General features: G+C 40.0%; 1 protein-coding gene across 4 annotated transcripts in view; it reads right to left on the bottom strand.

Annotated features, from left to right (window-relative positions):
• Positions 1–14,306: 14,306 nt before the first annotated feature.
• The window catches only part of DLK1 (delta like non-canonical Notch ligand 1), a 48,740-nt gene continuing 37,417 nt past the window's right edge, over positions 14,307–25,629 (bottom strand). For all 4 annotated transcript variants that reach the window (XM_080394621.1, XM_080394624.1, XM_080394622.1 and 1 more), the window contains 4 exons: positions 25,152–25,215; positions 24,581–24,711; positions 19,711–19,852; positions 14,307–15,423 (listed from right to left, as the gene is read on the bottom strand). In XM_080394621.1, the coding sequence (XP_080250747.1) occupies positions 14,685–15,423; positions 19,711–19,852; positions 24,581–24,711; positions 25,152–25,215 (1,076 nt within the window). In that variant the 3' untranslated portion in view covers positions 14,307–14,684. The remainder of the gene's footprint in view (positions 15,424–19,710; positions 19,853–24,580; positions 24,712–25,151; positions 25,216–25,629) is intronic.

Genomic DNA, 25,629 nt, shown 5'->3' with positions numbered 1-25,629 from the left:
GCCCTCTTGTCCCCAAACCTCTGCCCCTGCTTTGCCCTTCAGGGATAGGCACAACTTCTCCACAACCACCTGAAGGTCCTGCCTGACCCAGTGCCTCCACTCATAGGACACAACACAAATGGAAAAATAAGCAAATTAATCACTTGATGTCACAGGTGGCTTATATCAAAGTGTCAGCACTGACTAAAAAAGATTTGAGAATAGCTGTAAGTGTTTTGGCAAAAAGAAAAAAAAAGAATGTAATCTTTGATAAAAATGATGGAGGTCAGTAAATTGCAGCTAAAAATGGAGATAGCTATGAGATAAACACCAGCTGTTTTAAAAATCTGTCTGAAGCAGTGTACGAGGTGAATTTCAGGTATTTAAGAGGACATGTGCAATGTTCTTAGAAGACATACTGCTATAAAGGAATATTAGAGGAAGAGGAATATATGGTTATTGCTGACCAGGGTAAGTCATTATTAATGTTTGCAGTGGATGCCCAGAGAGCAGGCACCAGAACAGTGCAATGATTTGGCCTTAAAAAGCCTCTAGACACCAACCTTTTTCACGTAGCAAGATGTAAAAGGTCCAGTTTCTGTGTTTTGCATTAGTAGGGGGGAAGTGAATAGAGAAAGCTGACAGCTGCCAGATGGCACAGATTGCTCCACATTACCAGTACATTTCTAGCCTAAGACAGAAGATTTGCAGTTTTGCAAGAGCTCAGCCTTCAGAACTTACAGCTAGAATTTCTTATTGTACAAATTGAGGTGACTGAACAAGGTTTCCTGGCTTCCTCTGGAATATTTCTTATCTTTGGGGTTTCTGGCCATTGGCTTCAGTCCCTTCCTTCAGTAAATTCTGAATGCCACATTATTACTCTTCAGTCCCTTTTCGCAGCTCCCACATTCCATAGAGGTGCCATGTTTCTGCACCTCTGCAGAAAGTGTTGGTGTTGCTTAGGATTTAACTTGCCTGCTGTTTCTGCTCCTATCCTTTAGAGTGGCATGGATTCCTGAAATCACCTAGGGCAGCCCTGGCAAGAGGAACGCTGGTCTGCAGATGCTGTGGAAGAGAGTTGGGTAGGGTCACATGAAAGGACACAGGTTGTTTGTTTTTTGTTTTTTTTAAATGTTGCTATTAGTTTAGTGGCTTTCCACCCTAAGACAGATTCAAGAGACAAATGGGAATATTTATATTCAGACCTTGACAAACTTACATTGATCTAGTCTTAAATAAAGAATGAGAGCACCAAGGCTGAAGACTTCAGTGACCAGCTATGAGTGAAGATCCAGCAGCGTAAAAGGGGAAGGTATCTTATCTGTGTGCATCTTCCTTTCTGGGGGGTTCTGCCTATTTCTACTCACCTGGCCAGCTACAGGACAACATTGTACTGCTGTAAGCCAGACTTTTTCCTGTGGAACAGGACAGAAGTAAATAGACCCTATATCCTGGTTAGTAATAAGATGGAACCAGGAAACTTTTCTTCAACACAAAATTTCTATGTGTACTCTCTTGAAATAAAGTCTGTAGTCTGGAGACTTTTACAAGACTGCCTTTTTGCTCTGGCTAAGTTTGTCCTGCTTGTTCACAAAGTATGTACTAATGGGAAAAGGGGCTCAGCTCTGAGTTGCTTTTGAGGTTTCAACAACACAAACGGGAAAATGTGTTTTGTGTCATCAGTATTAGGCATTGAATTCATATGTCTGTACTAACTGCTGAAAGAGTTCTCACCTGAGCTTTGTTGCGATTCTGATATTTGATAAATGTCAGCGAAATCAGATACTGCCCCTTCCCTAAATAATATTTGTCCTCTCCCTCTGTCTAGGGGACAAACATATTGCCAGAAAGTCTTAAACAGAATGAGAGATAGGGAGTGCTGAAACATCCACGTGTGCTTCGAATTCTTCTTACAAGAGCAGTTGTCATTAGCATAATTATTTTTCCTCATTGCATACGAACACTTTCTAAATACAATTCTCAGTATGCTATTGCCCCTTTCTCAAAAAACACCAAGCAATGAAGCCCCAAGTTATAGCAAAAGAAAATTTTCAGCTCTTTCGAAGGCAAAATAAATCATTCTGTCGGAACCCAACCAATCTGAGTCTCATTGCAAATGGAAAAAAAAGACACAACAAATCACTTTCTTTGGCTGAGTGACACCTGTGTGCAGGTAGACTCACTGTAACTGGTATGTGTGCAGATACACACACAGATGAAACTATTATTTATAGAAGGGCACACAAGCCATTAGAAACCATCTTGTAAAAAAGCAGTCTTTAAAACCTCTGAAGATGCTTTTAGGAAGCTTCCAGATGCTTGGATAGTCAGCCAAATCTCTGGTCCACAAGAGCAGGATGGAGATCTAAAAAAAAAAAAAAAACAGGTTGTGTTTTTAATTTTCTTCTGCAATATATCTTGCACTTGGCACCAGAAGAAAACATAACAACTGAAGAAAACTTAAATCAGTCTGAGTTCAAAGGAAAGGTTCAGTTCAGTTTGTGGATGTCCAAACTGGCATCGTCTCCCTACAGGTAGTGAACGCAACTGGTGTCTCTCATGACCTTTTCTATGATGCCAGCACAACGTTTTGCAAGACCAGGTCCAGAAAGAAAGAAGGTAGTTGATACTCCACTCTCATCTGAATGAACGGGGTATCATTACTGACGTTTCTTTCTTTTTAACATTGTTAACAACTTCACCTGTTAGTAAAATAGATGTATTTTTGTGTGTAGTTTTAAGGATTGATTTTAGAAGAAAGCAAACACTACCATAGGGCTTGATCTTATGTAAGAAACAGAAATCAGTGGACTAAAGAAGGGTGCAGAACTGAGTTATAACTGAGCAGTGTTCATGTGAACATTCAGACATGCAGTAGTATTTCTACCGTACTTGCATCCATTTACTATTCAGTACCATTACGTGTTTTCATATAGATGCTATATCTGAGTTCACATCCCCTTTTCTTCCCCCAAAAACCTTTTGCAAAGCTGTTAAGCAATGGAGAGTCCTTTTCTTCAGGAGTGCTGTGTTCCACCAACATTTGCTGCTTCCACACAGTGAGAACTACACTTTCCTCCCAGCTTGCAGAATTTAAGTCTTATCACGTAGATAAAGGCAGTCTACTGGTAGTCAAAACAGAGATGTCTTACTTTGCATTTTTCATGATACCAGTACCTGTGAACAGATTTCTTCACAGATTTTCAGATCTAATTACTACTGGCTTAGTTTACTTTATCACTTGGAAGTTGTGGAAAAAGAAAAGAGGGCAACTGAATGTGAACATGAGAAAGAACTGAGGGTTTTTGCCAGCACTTCTCCCTTAGATTCAGTAGGGCAGTTTTTAGAATGGGATTTTCAAAGGAGCCGAATGGCTCTGGTGCCCTAGGTCAGCTGGTCTGGGTAAACCTGCAGTAGCTGGTGGAGCGGAGGAACGCTGGTGCTGACTGCAGGGCTCTGGAAACAGAATTATTGCAGCTCCATCAATGCATTGCTGCCCTGACCTAAAAACCCATCAGGGAATGAGTTCATAGCCTCAGGGGCAGCACTGGGTTGACACATCTACCCTGCTCTCCCAAACCAGCTGAATGCCCACTCCAGTCTCTCCTGAGCATGCAGGATAACACTCAGCCTAGCACTACATGGTAGATTTTATTTTATTTTTTTGCTCTACTCCAAGTCTATGGAGCTTCAGCGCTACGTAGGATTTAACACATACAGCAAGGCACTAGAACAAAGGGCCATGCCCAGAAAAGTAATGAACACACGCTGTCATAACATGACAGTTAAAGTAACCTCCCTGCCCCTGTGAAACCTTCTGTTTCTTCAGCCTCCCTCAGCACATATGCTTTACCAGCTCAAACTCACTCCTGCACTGGTAAATATGTATCATCAACTACCCTTTGGCTATTTTATGCTAACGGAGTCTATATCCCTGCTGGAAAACATAACGCCATTTCGTTTGGTTTAGTGAGTTTAAAGAGGGTTTACTCGGCTGCAAGCAATACCACTGATTGTTGCGCAGTGTATTTTACCATCTGACCACAGACACAAAACTAGTACACAAAGGGGGAAAACAGGAATTATACTTCTGAAATTTCTTGTAAAATCTTTGTTCTAGGACAAAGGTCTTTCAACCGTTCTGGAAGCACTGAGTAAAGAAGCAGCTTTCAGGTAGCAGAGTGATCAAGATTCATTTTTTTCCACAGATGACAGTTAGTAGTTCACTTACAACTGCCATATCGCTCATGGAGCAAACAAAACCCGTGAAAAAGATGTGTCCCAAGGCTGAGGACCTAGAAGTCTAGGGGCCTGATGGCAGAAATCAGAGCCAGAACTCAGGACCTTGGCAAGGCCATCAGTTCTTTAATTCCGAGGCAAATAAAAATACATGTGTCACAAGAGTGCCAAAAGAATGAGGTGACATTTGTTAATTGAAGTATATATTCTAAAAGTATTACAGTGTTACTCATTAAAAGGGGAACTCAGACCAGAATTCAGAGTCAAAACCCATGCACACTACTGTGTGGTTCATATAAGCCAATCTCATGCTTAGACTGGTACAAATTAAAGCAACATTTACATCTGTGTTTTCATAAGATTAAAACAACAAAAAAAAAGTTCAAAACCTACACCCACCCTACCATCCAGCCTTTGCAGTGACTTCAGTGATAAATCCTTCTAAAATACTTTCACCCAAGGAAAACCTTCAGCCCTCCTCTACCTCTGTCAAGTCTGAATGACTTCACTGTCCTGGAGCATCTGAAATGATAAAATACTGCCAGAGTAACCTTTCAGTAACACTGTTTCAAAGAAAAATTTGTACTTTACTTTTTTTTCTAAATCAGTTCAGTTACACTTTTCAGCATGAACAAAGGAGTGTAACTCACAGCTCCTTTTTATTTCCCTCACGTCAAAATGTTATCTTACAAGTAGAAATTGATTCTGCAGAGCGCACTTGAAAAAAAATGACCATTTGGATAGAATGAAAGAATTGTTGGAGCCTTGCTCCAGCTGGACCTTTCGAGCCGCATGGCAGTTTTGTGCCAAGGCAAAACAAGTTTGCCATATGCGTGATGCATGCTGCTTTGTTCAAGTACTAAACTTAAATATCCCAGGAATCACACGATATTCTCACGGAACTTTGAGAAGAATGCAGTCATGTCAAATGAGAATGCAACCCTAAGGCCCTCAGTTCCAGTTTCAGTTCTAATTTCAGAATAGGAGCTTTATCCTGAAGTCTTTATGCATACACACACACAGAATGAATCAAACTGCAAGTCTGTTTTCTTCCCACTTGCCCTTTTTGTGAACAAGGGTCTCAGGCTTTGAATAAATATTATGAAGCTTTTCAGTCTAACAGTCTTAAAATGCCCATCTCTGTCACTGGAAGGAATTCAGAGTGAGGATCTCAGGTCCATCACACTCCAGGCACAGAGACCTACATATTCCTGCAGAATAACAGACCACCATGGCCAGCTGCATCCTGTAATCATCTGCAACTATCAGATCACAGCAAATACAAGGCACCGTGAGTTCACTGAAACTGAAAGACAAAACAACTCAAATTACTTTTTTATTTGCTCCAGGATGGGAAGTTTTACACAACCTTAACCAGGGCCAGTTAAGGCACAGTAACTTGTTATCTGTGAGAGAATATATTTCAGCCAGAAGCTCTAAGACTTTGGGAGGGTTGATCTCTGACCTGCAGGAGGTGTACTGCTGCTTTTAAAAGGCTTGACATTTATCTGGATTGGTTGTTTCCAATAAACCTGGCATATGCTCCCCTCACGCTTGTTGTTCTAGCCATCGCACTAATAACTAGAAATTCATGTCAACCCAATAAAACTCATGTTAAAAGGACATGAAGTTTGTATGAGCAGCCCTCAGAACAGTACTGTTATGCTTCAACACGACTGTCAGATTATTATTTTTAAATAACAAGTAGAAGAGACAATCTCTTCTCATCCTTGGAAACCAAACTAGTTTTTTTGCTGAGACTTAAAACAACATTAGCCTGAGCCAGATACTGAGCATGGAAAACTTAATGCGGCTGATTTGCATCAAGCGCTGCTATCACAGCCCCAGCACATGCTCACAGAAAGAGGATCGTCAGACAAGTTGCAGTACAAGCAGGCTCACTTGCAGTATAATTGCAACCCAGGTAATAGAAATAATAGTGAATAAACCTTGCTGGGTGATTGGACAGAAGTACTGTGGTGTGTTGTTAGTGGGTTTTTCTTTGTTTGTTTGTTTTTTGGGTGGTGGTGGTGGCGGTGTGTGCACTTATACCGAGTATACGTCCTTTATGGCTTCAGAGCTCGAAATCCAGAGTTTCCACTTATCCAATGGCTGAAATTATCCTTCCCCAAAGATGAAGACAGATATGCACACAGGAATCGCTACCAAAGCTTTCAGAAATACCTGTGCAAGGAGCAGCTATCACCACTCTTATTTGCAGTTTCTATATACCATATGGCAAGTGCACCATCTAGTCACAGCATTGCTCACTGCCACAGCCATGGCCTGCTAAAACACCTTGCAAACATGCAAGCACACACTGTCCATGTTCAAACTAATCCCTCTTTTCTTTCTTTTTTTTTTTTTTTTTTTTTTTCGACAAAATTTGGAGATTTGGAGGCAGCAGGAGACACATACTATACACAATCAGTTGGGTTCACTGGAGCTTTATGGCAAATGTGGTTCTTCAGGAGAAACATGAATATTGGTTGGGCAGAGCTTTGTGGGCAGCCTTAGCTGGAACTTTTTCAATGGCAACTCACTTGTTTGCAAACTCAGCACTGACCACAAGAGTGTTTATTACATGAATACATCTGAAGAGCATATGTGTTTATTACATGAATACATCTGAAGACCTATTTAGGCTGATAGTTTAAAGCTCCAGCGTTTGTACCACAGGCTTTAATAACATTTTGTCTCCTCTATATCAAGTTCTTCCAAAGACTGGAGGGGAAAATGAACTGCAAGGAATCCTTTTAAGCTATAATTGTTTTCTTGACAGAATTCCATCATGGTCCTATCCAATGGAAGAAAACTATTTTTGCCTAGCTATAGGCATCAACAGGCTACAGACAGCCCACCAACAAACACCTCAAGCATTTAGGTTAGTCTTTGCTGAACAAATACAAGTGACCATCAATCCCATTTCAGCCCACACTTCCTACCTCTAAACTGTGAGATGAACAGTAGACATTCATCCATACAGGATGGCCAATTCTCCGTTACCCTGTAGTGGTCACACATACTCTGCTGCCAGTAAGCAGTTGGGTAGAGTATCACAATTCTAAACAGCACATCTCAGGGAAGACAGAAGGGGAAAAAAAAAAAAAAAACCAAGAAGAAAAAAAGCGCCTAAATTCCCTGCTTCTTCATCCAGCTATGCCACCTACTTAGATTTCCTCCTCTGCCTCAAGCTAGTTGTGCCTACTAGACTGACAAGGACTTTGAGGTTCATTGTTTCCAGGTTAACTGGGTGGCCTTCATTCCTCTTCTGTCTTGGGGGTCTGTGGAGACCTTCCCACCACACTGTTTTACTTCACATCCTCAAAGAAAATGCTTGGACTCACCATTCCATTGTCTCTTTAAACTAGGCTATTTCTCCTTTTTCTTCTCCTTTTTTGTGTGCCTCTGCAAAGTAGGACACACAAAGCCCCTTGCTAACATTGTTACTGGTTATGGCTGCGTTGATATGGGCCTGATCTTCCATTCCAAAGTGCTCCACCACCATTCTTTTTGCTTTTATTCATGTTTAATATGCATTGGCATGTAGTTAGTTTCAAACATAGATGGATTTGAGACACTAATATGTATAGCATAAAACAAGCCCCTTTGTCCCTCGTGTCATATTTCTGCAAATGGTGTCAGTGGACATGACGACCCTGCATCTACCTACTTAGGAACTGGAGGTAGCTACTGGAAAGCCATTTGCATGTCACACATGTTATTTTGTAATGTGACAACAGACCTAACCATCTCTAACCTTTCTTATTGGCTTCTCTGGAAAAGAAAGGCTTGAGGCTGGGGGACAGCCTGAATTTTTCACACCCTTTTTCACTGATCAGCACTTTTTTGGGGGTGAAGATCATGACTTGTAGGATAGAAAAATGAAAATCTCCAGCCAAGATCAATGCAGAATCTGGGTAGTAATGAGCGAAATATCAGAAGGACTGATATTCAAAAGAAAGACAACAACCCTAGGTAACAGCAGAAGTCTCACTGACAGTACCAGACAATTCCAGCTTTCTGGAGGGGAGAGCAGGATTGGGCCCGCACGCAGCTGTGGAGGACAAACCTGGTAAAGCTGCAGCCTTCTTCCCCTTAGCTTCCTCAGCCTCACACGTGCTCTGTGAAGCACAAAGATCTCCCCTAATGAGCTCATTTGTTAAGCAGTATAACAGCCCTGCAGTTGTCTACAGAAAAACTCCCTGACAGGGCTTCACATCAAACTTGGTCCCTTTTTGGTGCTCTCCCACCACTAAGCCCACATGCAATTTCTTACGCTTTCATCTCTGGCTTCCAGGCAATCTTTGTTCTCCCTCAGTAAGGAGGCATCACAACTCTTTCTCGGGCTCAATACTAAAGGGACTGCTCCAACACTCCCGGAAAACAGGCTGCCTCTCGTATCTCTCAGCAATCCAGGCTCTCAGCCATCAGATCAGTCTGATCTCAGTCCTCCAAGTCCCATTATTTAGGAAGAAAACCAGGCCCAGGTGAGAATTAAGGCTTGAACCCCTTAAGAGCTTACACTTGCCCCATGATAAGATGCAGGACTTTTGAAATACTTCCAGAAATTTAAACACTGGAAGGTAGAATGGAATCACTCCTATGAATTCTACACTTATTTAGCCTGTCAAAATATTAAATACCCCTTGCTGGAAATGTTGTAGATGCACAACTCCCACCAAGATGTAAGATGCTTGCCACTGCTATAGAAAACTGAGTGAGGTTTTGGCCTTGAATTTGGTACAAAAAAGATTTTTTTTAAATAAAACATATATTTTCCCCCTTGCAATTTGAACAGGTTTGAAAGTCAGTAAGACAGAGGCAGGCAAAGAAAAATTTCACCACGTGAGAGTGAATATGAGATTACTGACAAAGTTGCTGTGCACGCCCTTTTGAGTTGAAAAAAATACACAAGCAAAATGGGAGAGACTGGAGTATACTAGTGTACCAAAACCTTTTCATTTACCTAAATCTGTATAAAATATTTTCTTGATTTTCCTTTCATTGTTTGGCATTTCCTCTCCCTGACTGTTCATTTAAGCTATCTTCATTCCTATAGTTTTGTTTATAAAGTGCATACTGTCTGTGTTTGGTCTGTCAAAAACTATGTACAAGATAGAAGAATGGATAAATTTTGCATGCCACAGGTAGCACACTAAAATCCAACAGTACTTATGAATATGGAGATGTGCATATGTTTGTGTATGATGGCAGAAGATCCAAACCAGGTATTCTTATTGCAGCAAACTTTCCAGAAGTATGGTTAACACCATGAGTCTGTAGATAAAAGCTTTCTACTCTCCAGTTTAATTCCAAAGGAGACCAGCAATTCTGTTGGGGAAACACTACTAACTTTCTCTACCAATGCAGATGTGGTTTTGGTTTTGCTGCACTTCACCAGGTCATGAGCAGTAGTTACCTACAGGTGAAGAGCCACGGGCACCTTCGCATTCTCCCCTTTTTGCCCAGTCACTGGGGATGGTTTACAAATTTCCTGATGCAAAATGCAAAGGAAACTAGAGTTTCAAGAGATTCAAACGGTTATGTGTTCAAATGCTGCCATCAAGTGGATATACATAGTAGAAGGCTGCAATTAATAGCAAGGATATAATTTCGAAAGAGGAAAGTGGTTATATAGAGAAAAAATAAAACAGTATTTTGTTCCAAATATTATGAAAACATTTTTGGTCCTACAAAACTTATAGTTAAGCCTGGCTTAGTCCCTCTTCTTTGCATTACACCAACTTCATATTTTAGCATCTTTAAAGTTGCTCAGAGTTGCCTTTGAGAGACCATGAACATAAGAACATTTTGCTCTGTGCTGCAAAATTTGTCTGGATTGCTAAAGATAAGGACTAGACTCTGCATTGTGTTCCCATGAACTTGTCCGAGACCCTGATTTAGATATGAGCTTCAGCAAAGGTCCTCCATCTCAAGGACCTATAGGAGAGTGAGACAGAAGAAAAACTTTCTCTTTGAGCTTTAGAGCTAATGACCAAAATTGATTAATTCAATGGTTTTCTTCAAATCCAAGAACAACAGTTCAGTTTGTATTTGAGACTGAAATACTCTCCTTTATATAAAAGTATTGTACCCCCTTCTTGCAAAGTTTTAGGAGAACCATATCCTCATTTCCTTCAAGAAATTCAGGAAGAAAATTCAAAATATTACTTGATGTTATAAGAGAAAATTCTAATATACAGTACATTTTCTGGGTTGATCTCATTTAATGGCCACAGAGGTGTAGCAAAGCTGGCCCATCTTTGTGGGCCTCAAATGCTGGCTCCAACATTGTTTGAGCAGCCACAAGTCTTCTCTCAAGACTCTCCTTTCACCTAAGCCAGGCGGAACTGGGTATTTTCCTAGGCTGCGTGACACCCAGGAATGTAAAATTTGTCCATGGCTCATTCACAAGAAACACGTGGTAAATGAAATGTGTTTTGGAAAATAACAGTGCATGCATAGAATGTGTGCAATAGTTTAGTTTGCTCTGAATGCATATGCACATAGTTCTGCCAGGAAAGTCCTGGAGTAAATAAAAGAAAAAAAAAACCACACAAGTGTGTCCTATGTCTGTATACAGCAAATTGTTTTGCCCTGAAGGCTGTAATGGTAAATAAATTTTGCCAAGGCACAGGCGAATTTGAGAACTTGAAGAGGGAAAGACATCGTTATGAAAAGTATTGTACTCAGGTAGTGTAATGTGGACCACTGTCTTCAGTGGCGATTTGTATGTATTCCTGCAGCCAGGTTCTTGACACTGCTTCACCCTCAAAAGCTGAAGGTCTGTTTTAAGTAGGAATATCATGGTTCATCTGCACCGAAATATTTATTTGAAAACAGAACTCAGGTTTTCAACCCAGAAGAGCAGATTAACTGGGCTGTTGTGGAAATGTCATCAGCAGATGGCTTAGCACTTATTAATCAAAAGCAATACATGCATTATTGGTTTATGGATAAGTATCAAGAAAGGCAGTAAAAAGAAAAGCCATACACATATTCTCTATTCAGGCATCCTTGTCCAGAATTTGGTGATTACTACTTTATATGTTCTACTTTTACAGCAGCCAGACCTCTCCTCCACTACAGCCATTAAAACAAAACAAAACAAAACCCAAAACAACAACAACAACAACAAATGAAGAAAAAAAATAATCTAGAAAAACATCCACACCCCGTCTCTATAAACTTGATCTTTGTGAAACATCTATGGATCTTTATTTGTTAACATAGCAGGAACAGATGCTAATATGGCTGAAAGAGATATGGTTAAAATAAAAATACCTTTTAATATATTCTCCTATGGCTTGGGGACAAGAGGGAGCTATTGTCCTTAACAAACTGTCCCACTGTCCCAACCCATCCCTCAACCTAGTTGTCCTTATTTATTTACCAGGCAGTAAGGCAGAGGTGGGGTTTGAGGCTCAGAGACATCATTGCTTGACTAAGGGAGATCATTCAGAAATCAAAAAGGTGAGAAATGGCAACACAGGTTGGTACCTCTGACAATGGGTTATCATAAACACGTTCCCTGTCCATTAATAAAAAATATGTAGAATAAACATAAAATGTAAGTGGTATCAATGCTCTTTGTCTCCTCTTTGCCTTGTCAGTGTTTCTACACAATGTTTGTTTAAAACTTCTTGCTTTGGAGACCTGTTACAGGATATTGATTCAAATATTGTAGTTTTCTTAAACTTAAATCTTTCTTATCATCTCAATTTTCTGTCACTTATGTGGTGATGAGGCTTTGGAGCTATTCACTAACAGCACAGGTATGAGAAACTCCCATATATATGTTTAATTTTTTCTGGAACAGAGAAGCTAAAGACAGCTATTATTTTTTTCCAGCCTTTCATGTTTAAGAAAACACTTTTTCCCTTTGGAGAGTATAACAGGACAACAGCAGCCTTCAATACTGTTCACTGACACCACCAATGACAGGAAGGATACTGGGAGCTGAAATCTGTGGTTTTTTCCATGCTGACCTAATGATCTTCTCTTCAAAGAGGCTCTCCTGTCTACATATAAAGAAATATACTATGATGGAGAAGATGCCAACCAGGTCACCACAGCAAAAAAATCATGCGACAGTTTATAGAAATGAATTATAATTACCTGGATTTTGTAATTTATAATTTATACACAAGCTTTCTTACTCAAAGCCTTGCTCTGGCTCTGAGGGACCCTCTGTCCAAAGAGAGAGGGAAGGTACACAGCTGAGTCTGGAATTTAACCACCAATTCCTAGTGGGTACCTGCTGTTGCCACTGGGTTTGAATCAAAGCTACAAGCTATTCAGTGGTTCTGATTATTTCCAATTTGAGCCTAACATACTTCGAATCACAGACTAGGTCACATTAAAACATAAAATACTGCATTACTTGTTTTAAATCTGTTGTTTTAAAAGAAATGTGTAAACTCCTGTGGCTCATATTTCATGGCTTCAAATTTATCACTGCTTACCTTCATCTGGATTTCGAAGTTAGTCTTCTTCACTAAGACTGGTTGAAAAGTTGCTGGGTTAGATGAATATTTGTCTTCTCAACAAGAGCTTTGAGAGGGAGCATCTGCTTCCTTTAAAATTTTCATCCCATCATCTGGAAGTCAACACTTTCCACAGTAGTATCTCCACACCGTTTTTTCTATTAGCTCTAACCATTGCACTACATTGTAGTGCTATGATATGTGCAAATATTATCAGCAATACAGCAAACTTGCTATTATACTTATAACAATTGAGACGTCAACAGAGATACCCTAGGGTGATGACCCATATATGCTTTAAGGCTTTTTTTTTCTCCTCCTCTTAAATTTAAGCAGCTGTTAATGGATTTGGGGATAGCATAGTTACCAGAGAGCTTAGAAGGAGCTGCTAAATGTTCCCATCTGGGGTGGCTGAGGAAGTAAATTGTTACTTAAGGGCAGCTGAGGACATCTTTAGGCACTGTGGTTCAAAGTGATTTGGTTTTGTTGTTTTTTTTTGTTTGTTTGGTTGGGTTTTTTTTGTTTGTTTGATTTGTTTTTGTTTGTTTTTTAAAGGAGTAGCCATGGGCAGGCTGCCCAGTAAGGAAACGATGCTGAGGGACCCAAGAGGGTCATGCCCCAGGGTGGGACATACCCTCCCCAGCAGCACAGTCACACAGGAGCTAACACATTGCCAGGGCTGGTGCTGGTAACAGGGCCCATCGACAGTCCCAGGCACAGCAAGTGATGAACCAGGTCCAGAGTCCATCTATGAGCTCCAGTCAGGAGCAAAAGGAGAAAGGGCTGGAGTACAGGTCCAAAGGGTCCATCACCCAACAGACAGGCTACCTGCAGGACAGGGCTGAGCTCCATCCAGCAGGCAGCAGTGAAGACCAGTGCTCCTACAGCATAGCTCATAGCAGGACCAGTAGCCCTGGGCTGCCCTTGAAATGGGCCTGTGGGCAGGGGGTGGGTGATGGTCCCAGGTGAGGCTCCTCAGGGACGTTAACACCTATAATTGCCTTCAGGCTCCTAACATTTTGCGGCTTTCCTGAGCCTTTGCCTGTCTGCCAGTGCTGCTTTTGATTCCTGAAAATCTTGCCCTCTCCTTGAAATATGACAGGAAAAAAGCAGAAATGAAGAATTAAAAGCAGCTGTCCTCTTTCAGGTGACATGTTGTCTTTTCATTTCTCCCTATGACACAGGAGTGAAGGATACTTCTCTCAGTAGAGTCCTTTGAGGAACAGTTATAGAAAAGTCAGAATTGGATCCTTTACATCTCTATTAGGTCTCTAAGCAGAAAGTATGTCTGAAGACATTGAACACCTTTTTAACATTTTAAAATAGATAAATGACATGATTTATGGAGACAGTATTGCAAACAAGAGACCTTTAACCTGAAATTAATATAACAAAGACCTATAAGTTTCTATAGAAGGAGTAATCTCTTTTATAAGCATGTAAAAATAGCAAAACTGACTGTATAGGTGAGACATCAGTGTGAATTTGCTCCTGTTGATAACAATATCTGAAGCCTTTACCACACACAGCAGAAGAATTAAGGGACACTTGTGGACTTTGCTGTAGCACAACATGTACAAATGAATAAATAAACCAGTATAGCCCTTAACTGCTGTTTATTTTAAAAAAGCGTTACTGAGTAATTTACAGGTACCGTATTTGCCAAATAAACCGTGCACAAGACAAGAAAGCTGCAATACAGTTCCAGTAGTAAATTACTTTTTATTTTACAAAAAATAGCTGCCTTGAAAAGAAATAGTTAACATTCCCTGCTCTTTAATCTTTTTTTTTTTTCCTTTTGTTTTGGGAAATGAAAAAATCCTTAGCAATATAGATACCTTATATGTCTTCATTATCACTCAGCACAAGCTACTGGAAATGTGCCCACAAATATTGACGCTAATCACAGGCAATAAATTCAATCTATTTTACATATTGCTATGAAAAGTTGCAAGTTGCTGCTCGGCTTTCAAGGGCCTAGATGGCAGTGTAGTTCTTAGTGTAATTAGTCAATTTGATCTTCTCTGGGAAGATAATATTAACTGAGAGATTTTCCCCATTGTTAGACTTCAGAAAAAAGTTCTTTTTCTTGCGTAGGAGATGACTATATTTGGCATTAGCAAGCCACATCTCACATTTTGAAAAAAACACAATCCCGGTTGTACCCAAGACAACACAACACGTAAGCAAGCCCAGTATAACAAAACATATCACCTGACTTCTGCTCAGCAAGGGATCTGCATTTTGGATTGTTTCTTTCACTGTTATTTTCAGGATTTCTTGTTGATGTACTGATCTGTGCTGAGCTTTTGAGGGTGGGTTGTAATTCTGCCTGTGCTTTGCCTCCATACTCACTCCAGAAAGACTTGTGTTTTTGCTGGGATGTTCACAGGTCATACCAACGAATTCTGGTTTACAGGTGCATTTGAATCCTTCCTGGGGATGTTCACTGCATGTCCCTCCATTCTCACATGGGCCGCTTGCACAGAATATGACACGGCTGCTGCAGAGCTTTCCTGTATAGCCATGGGGGCAAAAACAGCTGAAACCCACACCAGTATCTGTACATGTTCCTCCATTTTCACACGGGTTGGATTCACAGTCATCTCTATCTAATTCGCAGAAGTTGCCGGCAAAACCAGAAGGGCACAGACAGGAAGCATGGGGTGCAAAACCATTGTCATCAATGCACGTTCCTCCATTCTGGCAGGGAGAGCTAGAATAGAAATAGACACATAGACAGAAATGAATTAAATCCAATGAAAGAAGCTATTAGGAAACACTTTATATAATAAAAGAAGCTGGTTTTCTTTAGAACAGCCAATTCCAAATGCAAATCCACTGAAGTCAATGAAGTTGAATCAAGAATGAGTTTGTTCAACAGCTTCGCAATACAGATTGTATCTTCTGCTGACCCTTCGGGCAGGATTAGTACACCAGTATTTAAATTCAACGTGAAGAGCTGTGAAGGGATTTTAAATTATTTCAAATATTTATTAAAATTAAGCTTTGCAGTGTTTTCATATGCTTAGAGCTATTTAGCTGAGCAACCGTTCAGACAAGACTGAACAAAGACACTAGCGGTATTGCTTCCTTTTCCACCTGATTACTCACAAGATAATTTATGTGTTGTATTGGCAAAGCAAAACACTGCCATAGCAGCTAGATATAAAGCTGATTGTTTTTATTCTACCTCTTCAGTGCTCCACAACACAAAAAATTTAGAAGCAAACAGATACTTTCCTGCAAGTTTCTGTTCAGCCAAAATTTTTGATGAATATAATAAAAAATATAAACAGGATAATTTCAGCCTTGGCAAAGACAGCTGCAATGTGAGTATGGCACCATACGAAACCAAGCACTTCTGCAGACCCTTTAAGAAATTAGTAATTAATAGCCTGGTGCTATGTTTTAAGTGATGTAAATTCACTGGGACACCTCTTTTTACCTTTCTAATGTAACTGTGCCTTACGGAGTGTAAGGTCAAAAGATCGGGCCACCCACTGACAGAAGGGCATTAACCTGCACATTCATGGGAACTGTGCAATGTGGACTTGGCCCTTTAGCTGGCCCTGTTGGCAGAAAAGGGACCCTAGGTCACAGGGTCTCAGATAAAATCCACTTTCATGGCAGTTCTTCATATTTGAACAAAGCTTTTAAAACTTACTTTCTAAAAATGAGTGACACTTGGCAAAGCTTCCAACAAGCCTCTCTGACAACAACACTTTTCCTAATGCTTATAAATCTCTGAAGACATACCACATAGTCCCAGTGCATAGTTGAAAAGGCCAAGTAAGTGTTACATCTCCAGGGGAAAGTTCCAGGGGTAACGGACATCAGAGTTTCATGCATGCTGACATTTCACGTATGCAGTGGTCAGTAGCATTTGGCCATTTCCATGGTGGGACACAGAGATTTAAAAGATCTGAGTGAGATGACTGTGAAAGAGTTATAAGCTTCTGACTACAAATGGTCCCTGACCACCGGTTAGGATAAGGCTGAGTTTCTCAAATGCCAAGACATTGTTCTGGGAGTAGTTATGGTAGACACTGCTGCACATCTGGCTTTACTGGGGACTGAAACACTTGGTGGCCACTGTCAATCAGGAGAGCCCAAATATCATGGTAGAGGAATCATCTGCCTATTTTTTGCTGCTTTCACATAAATTGCTCTGTTTTCCTATATTGCCCTTCACTATAGATGCTGGCTGGAAAAAAAAAAAAAAACAAAACAAAAAACAAACTAGTGAAAGAACAAATTGGAAGTCTGGAAGCAGTATCAGGAAAGCTAAAGGTGTGGTTGTCCCTGGACTTCGACGTAGCAGTTTTTGGTGACAACTTGAAGTGATCATGCCAACAAGGAATTTTATCACAATCACTAGCCACCGTGTCAGCTTTAAGCAAAATATGGAGGTTGTTGTTCTACAATCCTCGAGTAAATGAGTGGTTATGGCATTCTTGGAGAGTCTAGTACCCTCTATTAGCCTTATAGGTCCCATGGAAAATCTGACAAGCTGTTTCAGGTATGGCAATGCATAGAAGTTTGAACCCTCATGGCTGGGTTGAATTACAGTTCTTTCCAGGAAAATAGGAAGAAATTGCTGGAGACTTAAAGTGTAAAGATTTTTCTGAACCTTCCAGAAATGTAAATAATTTCAATAAAAAATAAGGGGAAATATGCAGAATTTTGAAAATTTCATTTCTAACACTGAGTTGCATTTTCCTCATTATAATATGTTTAAATAAATTATGCATATCAATCTCCTTGAATAGATTCTTTTTTAGTTACTTTGCATTTTTGGCATTCATCATATGTTCAGCAAGGTATGGTACACGAAGGGCTGGTTGTGGAAACATGGCTGTACCACTTTGCTTTCCAAACACTCTGCTTTCATTTTAGAAAGTACCACTCGCTGCTCTGCTTCAGAGCAGAACTTCAAAACATCACACAGATATCACTAACGTAGATACAACTGCCTGATTTTGTAAACAGGCTAGAACAAACACTTTGATTTGTGAGTTGTCTTGGTTCTGTAAATATTAAACTAAGGAGCCAGTGGCAATGCTTAGTGGTATCAACATTGTTAACATCACCGCTGAGGTGAACTGAGAGGAGGTGAGATGTGAGTGAGATGACATCATACAATGAAGTCTTTTTCCAGGATGTGAGGTGCACTCTCTGGTAGACTGTGAAGTATTAGCAGACATGGAGTGCTTATGCTGAGAAAAGTTGTTATTTTGAACTAAAAGCACGAGCCTACTGCTCATTTTTCTGAAAAAGACACAGCTTCCTAGAGGAAAAGAGTTGCTGTTCTAAGTATGTTGCTTCATTAAGAAAAATTGTTCATGCTTTCCAGGCTAGCTCATAAGCATTTGGTTCAAACACAGAGTACCATCACAAAAATGTAGTTCCAGCAATTTAAAACCATGAAGTTTTAATGAAGTTCATGGAACTAATCTGTTATTTCACTGATGCTGTACCTCACCTGTTCTTTGGGTTAGTTAATATATGTCTGCATTAAATTACTGAAATATTTGCTCTACAGATGAAAGTACAGAAAGCAAGCTATTCACACTCCCCATGTTAGGCAAGTAGTTTGGATGTGATTCAAGGGACTTGCAGGGAACTTAAACTCCTTCATTTTCAGTGAAGAGGATTAGACAAATCAGAGCAGTTATCTTAGAGGCTGAAAGCAAACCCAGACAGGACTGTGTGACTATCCCCCAGTTAAAAGCAATGGCAAAAAAAATCCACTAACGTGAAATTGTAAGAATGGCAATTCTTGCCAGAGACAGTGAGAGTTTTTAATGCTCCTTAAACAAGAGCGTACAAGTCTTCAGGAAGATTTAGTCATAAGGTAGATCTGAATAGTCATAATTATCTATCGCCAAGCAAAAAGAGAACCAGAGGGTACCAGTATGGAGGTAGAGAGAGAGAAGACAACCTCCAAAAAGAAAAATGTGATTTTAAGGTGATAAGTTCTACCAAGCTTGTATCCACCAGAAAGGTGTTCTGTATGCTTATGGGATCAGATCCTTGATGAGCTAGAAGGCAGCAGATGCTTCTAGATTTCACAAAAACACCAGTGCACATTTTCTTTAACTGTGAAAAACCATCCTTTTTTCATGGAGATCTACCAGTGATACTGGTGAAAATTTTTCTGTCTGGAGCCACACTGCCTCTTGCACTTTCACTGGGCACCTCTAAGAAAAGTCTGGCTCTGCCTTTTTCACTTCTTTCTGTCAGGTATTTATACATACGGATAAGTTCCCCCAGAGCTTGCACTTCTCCAGGCTAAACAACCCAGCTCTCAGCCTCTCCTTATAGGAGAGATGTTCCCATCCCTTAATCATCATCACGACTCTTTGCTGGACTCACTCCAGCACTGGGGAGCCCAAAACTGGACCCAGCACTCCAGATGTGTCTCACCAGGGCTGAGCAGAGGGGGAGGATCGCATCCTTCAACCTACTGGCAACGCTGTTCCTGATGTCCCACATAGAGAATGGAGAACAATGGCCTCCCACACACTGTTCTGGTAGAAGGGAGGTTATCTCCTTCAGTAGACTCCGGACATACCATTATATGTCAGTTAAGAAAAATGACAAGCTGGTGGACTAGATGTTTTTGTGCAGACAGCTTGTGCGTTGGCTACTGTTCTTATTCCTGTATATGGTTTGTATATGCAGTTATCTCTCACTAGAGAACACAGGACGGGAGGTTACTTTAAGTTTGTTTACAAAAATCATGGGAAGGCATAAATGTATCACAACAAAATGTGCAAATTAGCACTTTTAATATCAAATTTTGCACACAAACTCAAGCTGATAATCTGTAAAGCTCTACAGTACAAGCAGATCAGATTTGTGAAGTCTGATAAAAATACCAACAACTAGGAGAAGCTTTATATATTTTAGCACAGAGATACTTTAGCTTAGCAAACAATTCTGAATAATAGTCAGTAGGAACGTGGACTTAAAATTCATGTCAGAAATCAATATTTACCCATTAATAATGCAGGGTCCTTTTTTGAGATGGCAGTTTTTTCCTGTAAATCCCTGGGCACACAGACAAATATATCCTCCATCGCCAGTCTCTATGCACGTTGAGTTATTGGTGCAGGGCTTTGCAGAACATGGGTGAATATCTGTTTAAAAAAATATATAAAAATCAATGCTTAATTAATCTAATGAGAGTCAACAAGCAGTATATAATACTTCAAATAAAAAAATACAGCTTTAATGGTCCTTCATCCTGCATTTTAGAAATTGTTATTTAGTCTTCCCTCTGTTAAAATGGAGTTTTAATGGACTGTTCAGCTATTGCAAGCACTTTCAGCTTGTTTTTCTCTTCTTAGCTCTCACTTGTAAAATATGTTTGAATTGTTCCAGTCTGTAAATAAGTAATATTATCAATAAAATATGAGTATGGGACAAAGAACTCCTACATAGTCTAGTCGTCCTTTTACAACCTTGACTTCTCCGTGAGCAGAATTCTGATAAAGCAATCAGGAACTGGGAATTCTCCCCGCTCCCTGCCCAGGGCCTATCATTATGTGCTATGAACAAACACTTCATAATAACAGAGATCAGCAAGTTACAAAAAAATCTCTTAAAATTCCATCTTTTGGCTGGGCTGCCTCCAACCCTTACAGAACTGTACCAGAAGAGAGAGCTGTAAGACGTCTGGACCCAAAGTCACACATCTCATTTTCTTTACAATTTCCTGGCTGAGCCACTTCCCACTCAAATGATTATTTAATTTTTTAAATAATTAAAAATGAATAAACAAACAAGTGCATATTTTAGCCAGCTAATGGAGCAGCTGCAGAGAAGTGCTGACTGGAGGTTATCTGATGCCTCGCACACACATGTGCCCACGTACACTTTCTAAGAAGATGAAAAGGGATTTAAGGGCATTTATGTTTTACTTCCCACAACATAACATGAAATTTAGATGATATCATGAGGTACTGCAAAATTTTAACCACAGCAAAACATTTCAACAGCCTTAGCTTTCAAATACGATCTTCCCTGGATAAGAAGCTCTGTCTTTTTATGCATTAGCCTGTTTACATCGCAAAACAACCTCTTTGCATGCACTTTGAGTGTAAGCTCCAATTTGCACAGGGACCAAAATAACCTTGAATGGTTTTTGGAACAGTGTTGTTTGCCACCTATTTTCACAGACTTTGAAGGCAATTAATAAAGCACAAATTCTGATGCAGGAACAAGGAAACTCTGAAATATATATATGGATAGGTATGTATATATGCACACATACATTACTGTCAGTAATTTATGTCAGGGATATAATTTTAAAACACAACTTAAAAGCTTGCTGGAACATGTCCTTTTAGAACATAATACATAAATAGCCTCAAATATCTATTTTCTCTAGTTTTCTCTAGTTTACCACTCAAAAGGCCAACAACCAAGTGATTTACCCACTTCAAGTGATAAATGATTTTGAGAATTAAAAAAAAATATATAGAACATTTACACAAGTATTATGAATGGCTACAATCACACTACCAATAAATTCATTCATATTTGCATAAAACTACCTTGCCATGTTGCAGTAGATGAAGCAATCACTGAGTGTTTTTACAAGGCAGGAACAGCCAGTAGTTTATGTCACAGCAGAATTTCTAAACCCTGCCTCATGCATGCCTGGCATGGGCATTTTGAGGCTCCACCTATACTCTGATGACAACTTACCAACATGTCCTTGGCAAAGGAGTCAAGTGGCATGTAGCACAGCATACTCTGAGCTCACGCTACTTGTTGGCTTTTTAGCCAAATTGGGGCTATGATTCATGTGGGAGATCAGGGGCCCATTAACACAACTGTGCAGGCACAGCCAGAGATGACACGATGGCAGAGATGACTGATCTCAAATTTAGCAACATTGATCATATACTCTGACTGGGTTGTCATTTTTTTCCTGGAAATAAATTGACTGAGTTGGTTTTCTTTTATTATGTTCAGTGTTTGATGTGATTCCTGTACTGTGAAGTGTATGTTGGCTGCAGAGGGAGACTGTGCTGTGCAGCTGGGTTCCAGGTGTCCATACACCAAATCTCAAGGCTGAGTTTCTACAGGCTTGTAGAATGTAGAGAAGATGCCACGGTATTCAGTTAGGCAGGTTGGTGCACTCCATTGCAAAGAGGTTAACCAGCAGCATTAACACTAATATCAATTCAGAGATATCTTTCTTTTAAGTCTGTCCATGTGGCTGCAATAATAGTCGTAAATGATACCACTGATCCTGCCCTACATGTTACAGTGGATCAAGCCCAACCTATAATCTGCATGCTTCTAAATTACTGGGAATGTCATTTTTGACCTGAACTGAGAACCAGGCTGCCCACAGTAAAAGCAACAGCTATGCAGAGGCATTAGCAAACCACTTGATGATCTAAAACTACTCCAGAAAGGAACTTCCATGATCCCAGCCAAGGAGACCGTACACTAACTTTTCTAGAAAACAGAAAGAGATACACCACCAGCCCAAATCATTGTGTTTTCCTCCCATGCTTAGCAAGCAGATAAGCTGCTGAGACTTTGTCTGTATTTTACAAATATTTCAGCTGTTTGCAGCAGTTTGCAGAACGTCAGACATTCCCACAGTTTTTCATTCCAAGTTTTGTCATTCTTATGAGTTGTGTAGCTGGCAACATTAAAACAGTGTCTATGCCAGAAATTACCTGGCAAACATTAAACTTTCTATAGCAGCAAAAAGGAAGAATTTCAAGAAAATACCAAAACTGCATTACTCCTGATCCTTTGTCAACTTCTGCAGTAACAATGCACATGTAGCTTTCTAACATGCCTTATTTCATTACACACCTGAAGCTAAAAATTGTCTCCAGTAGCTAAACAAATAGCACTTAATATCATATGCATGTGGAAAATATAACAATGGTGGCCTGCTCTCATCGTACACAAAAGTTCAGTATTAGAAGAGAGAGGCAAGGAGTCTGGTACTTCATAGTAAGAAACTGATGCATCTGTATTTCAATATTTTTAAAAGTTATGTGTATATGCCAGTGATCCCCCAAAGGGTAGGAGGCTTCAAAAGCCTTCTTTTTTTGAAATTTGATCAAGTTTCATTTAGGGTACCTGTTAATGAGTTATAGCAGCCTATAATGACTTTATACAGCCAGGAAACTGACACCAATTTTTTGGCACAGGATGCTGAGATCAATGGCTGACCTATTAACCCATTTGTGGTTTCACTGCTTTACTGGGTGAGGATAACAATTTGTAGCAACAAAGGATACCTTTTTTGTATTATAGAACTTTCTTAATGAGTATATATTAAAATAAATACTTTTCTCTAAAGATATGGGTACCATTTCCAAAGCATTGTTTTGCATCCTGGGAGCCAGTTGCAAGAGGGAAACATTGCAAGGCTCAGAACTGCAAAGATATATTAGTAATCAGAAATTCAGCTAGGCGCTTACAGCTTTTATAAGTATGCCCAGCTTGAAAACCTTAATATTAATTTACAGGAATCTTTAGATATGAAGATGGTACCATTAAAAATTTGGTTCTTTGGAGTCATCAACAAGCAATAGAACTGAGCCTCCTCAGGTGGCCGTGGGGGGTTGTTCTGTCTAGTTTTAGAAACCTACGATTGTAGATCACAGACAGAGGGACCCATTCCTCCTCACCAATTGTAATGAGAATCTAGGTGTCTGTCTCAGGTACAAACACATTTGTGAGAGGTGCCCAGAACACCACCTCTAAGAGCTTACAGTCACATCTGCACCATTGCTACCGCAGCTCCTGCAAACATACCAGGACCAGCTTTAAACTAAGAAGCCGGTCTATGCTTATGTGTTCAGTTCATGGGTATGGGCTGCAAAACCCGATGAGAAGCTATATGAGTACCTGAGTACCTTGTACCAAGGACCATGTCACTGCAAGGATGTGACCTACCTGAAATCTTCTGAGTCTTTTAGTCATCTTGAAAATTTTATCTGGTTCAAACTGTGTCATCATTAATTACAGCTCTTAGGTATGCACTGGCAGAACACAGGCATGCTCTATAAATTATAAGCTGTATAACAACAAAAGCCTGAAAGACATGCAAAGAGCATGAGGCCCTGCACACCTGTCCTCTTCCAGATGCAGCTACATGAGCTGAACAGGTGCATGCTCCTGGATGCTCGTGTGGTTTCAGCCCCCTCAGATCTCTGGCTGAACATTTGCCTGTGTCAGCCAAAATAAACCAGCTCAGCGAAGGCCAGTTCTTCAGCTTGCTTACGCTAGGCTGGCTCATTCTGACTGGCAAAGGGTGACTGAGTGCACGCGAGAGCTGTGCTTACCCCTCAGAGCCCAGCGGGAAGTGGCAGCCTGTCCAGGCAGACCTTCTCAGTCATACTAATGCTACTCCACTGAATCATCACCGGGTTAAGTAAAGGAAGACAAAAGCACAATGTTTTCCTTTCAAGAAGTATTAGGAAAGTAGTGTGTGTGTATATATATATATATATATATAAAATGTGCTAGATAAATATTTCAATTTTTTATATATATATTAGACAACTTGTATTTTTATAGAAAGGGCTTATATGATGAGGGAGCAGTTACTTGTTGGCCTTGTCCACCATAATCAATGTTTAAAATAGAATGATGAGCTTACGCTTTGCTCAAACATATGCCCACTTACAAAAGACACTGCGCGCTTCTGTCTAAATCATTATAAAAGTTCCGGGTTTATGTGCTGCTGCCCAGAATCCCCTTATTACCTGGCACTAACATTCAATCTTTTAAAATGAGTTTTCCAGAAGGCCTTTTGCATGTTTCCAGCACCAGATGGGGCTGTTTCACCTCACTTGCTCAAGGACAGGGAAGGATGTGCAAACCTGTGTCACAGAGGCTGCCAAGCCAGCCCTCCTCACAGATGCACTGCCAGGGCTTGGCACAGCTGCCGTGCAGACACCCCGGGAAAGGAACACACTGGTTACAAAGAGCACCCTGCCAACCGGGTTGACACCTGAAAGAGATAAAAGACAAGATAGCGGCATAGTTTATTTTTAATAAACATAAGTACAAGGATGTTCCCCTTTTTGAGGTGCAATAAAGAAAGTTTCGGAATATAAAATTGGACCGTGCAGCACATTTAAACAAAAAGATACCATTGCTGCTTCTGGGATACCAGCAGCGGTTTATGTGAAGAAAACTTTCATTCAGTGAGAAAAAAAAAATAATCCTAATCAATGTAAAGACTTTTCTTATTGGAAGAAGTAGACTAAAAAGGCACCTAGATGTCTATATTCTATGATTTCAGTTACTGCATCCTAATAGAGTGCTGTTTCATTACAGTTCCATTTTTTCAGAGGGCAAATCATTTCAGCGTCTGTCTGTTTTACCAGGACTATGAATTATTAAAGCCACCTATTCCTGTGCTAATAGCCCTGTCTGACATCTTCTTACCTGCATTCACTGGGAAATTCACAAAATCCGTTCTCTGGGTGGCAGCCAGTTTTACAGTTCACACCTGGAAGAAGAGATTTATAATATCAAACCAGAAAAATCAGACTCGGGGAAAAAAAATAAATCACAACACGTCCAATACACATTACTGATGTTTTAAAAGAACCCACGCTGCATAATGCTCTGATCTTTTTTTCTTCAAACACGTGTTTTTGCAGCATAAAATTTTAACTAGAACTTAATCAGGAGCATGTTACAGAGCATTGCTGTAGGATAAGTAAAATGACATAAAGACTTAATTGCAAATGAATCCAAAGTCACTTCAGCATACTCAAAGTGCGTGTAATATACACTACTTTAAAAGGGACATTTCAGAACAGATGCCTGTATGTCATTTCACAACGTGCCACTCCAAATGCACCGTTTCAGAACGACTTGAAACACAAAGGTACCTTGAGTGTTTAGTTACCTTTAGAAA

Source organism: Falco punctatus (genome assembly GCF_963210335.1).
Source record: "Falco punctatus genome assembly, chromosome: 7".
Classification (NCBI taxonomy): domain Eukaryota; kingdom Metazoa; phylum Chordata; class Aves; order Falconiformes; family Falconidae; genus Falco; species Falco punctatus.
The sequence above is the reverse complement of the archived record's forward strand: the minus strand, read 5'-3'. Positions and strand labels throughout refer to the sequence as shown.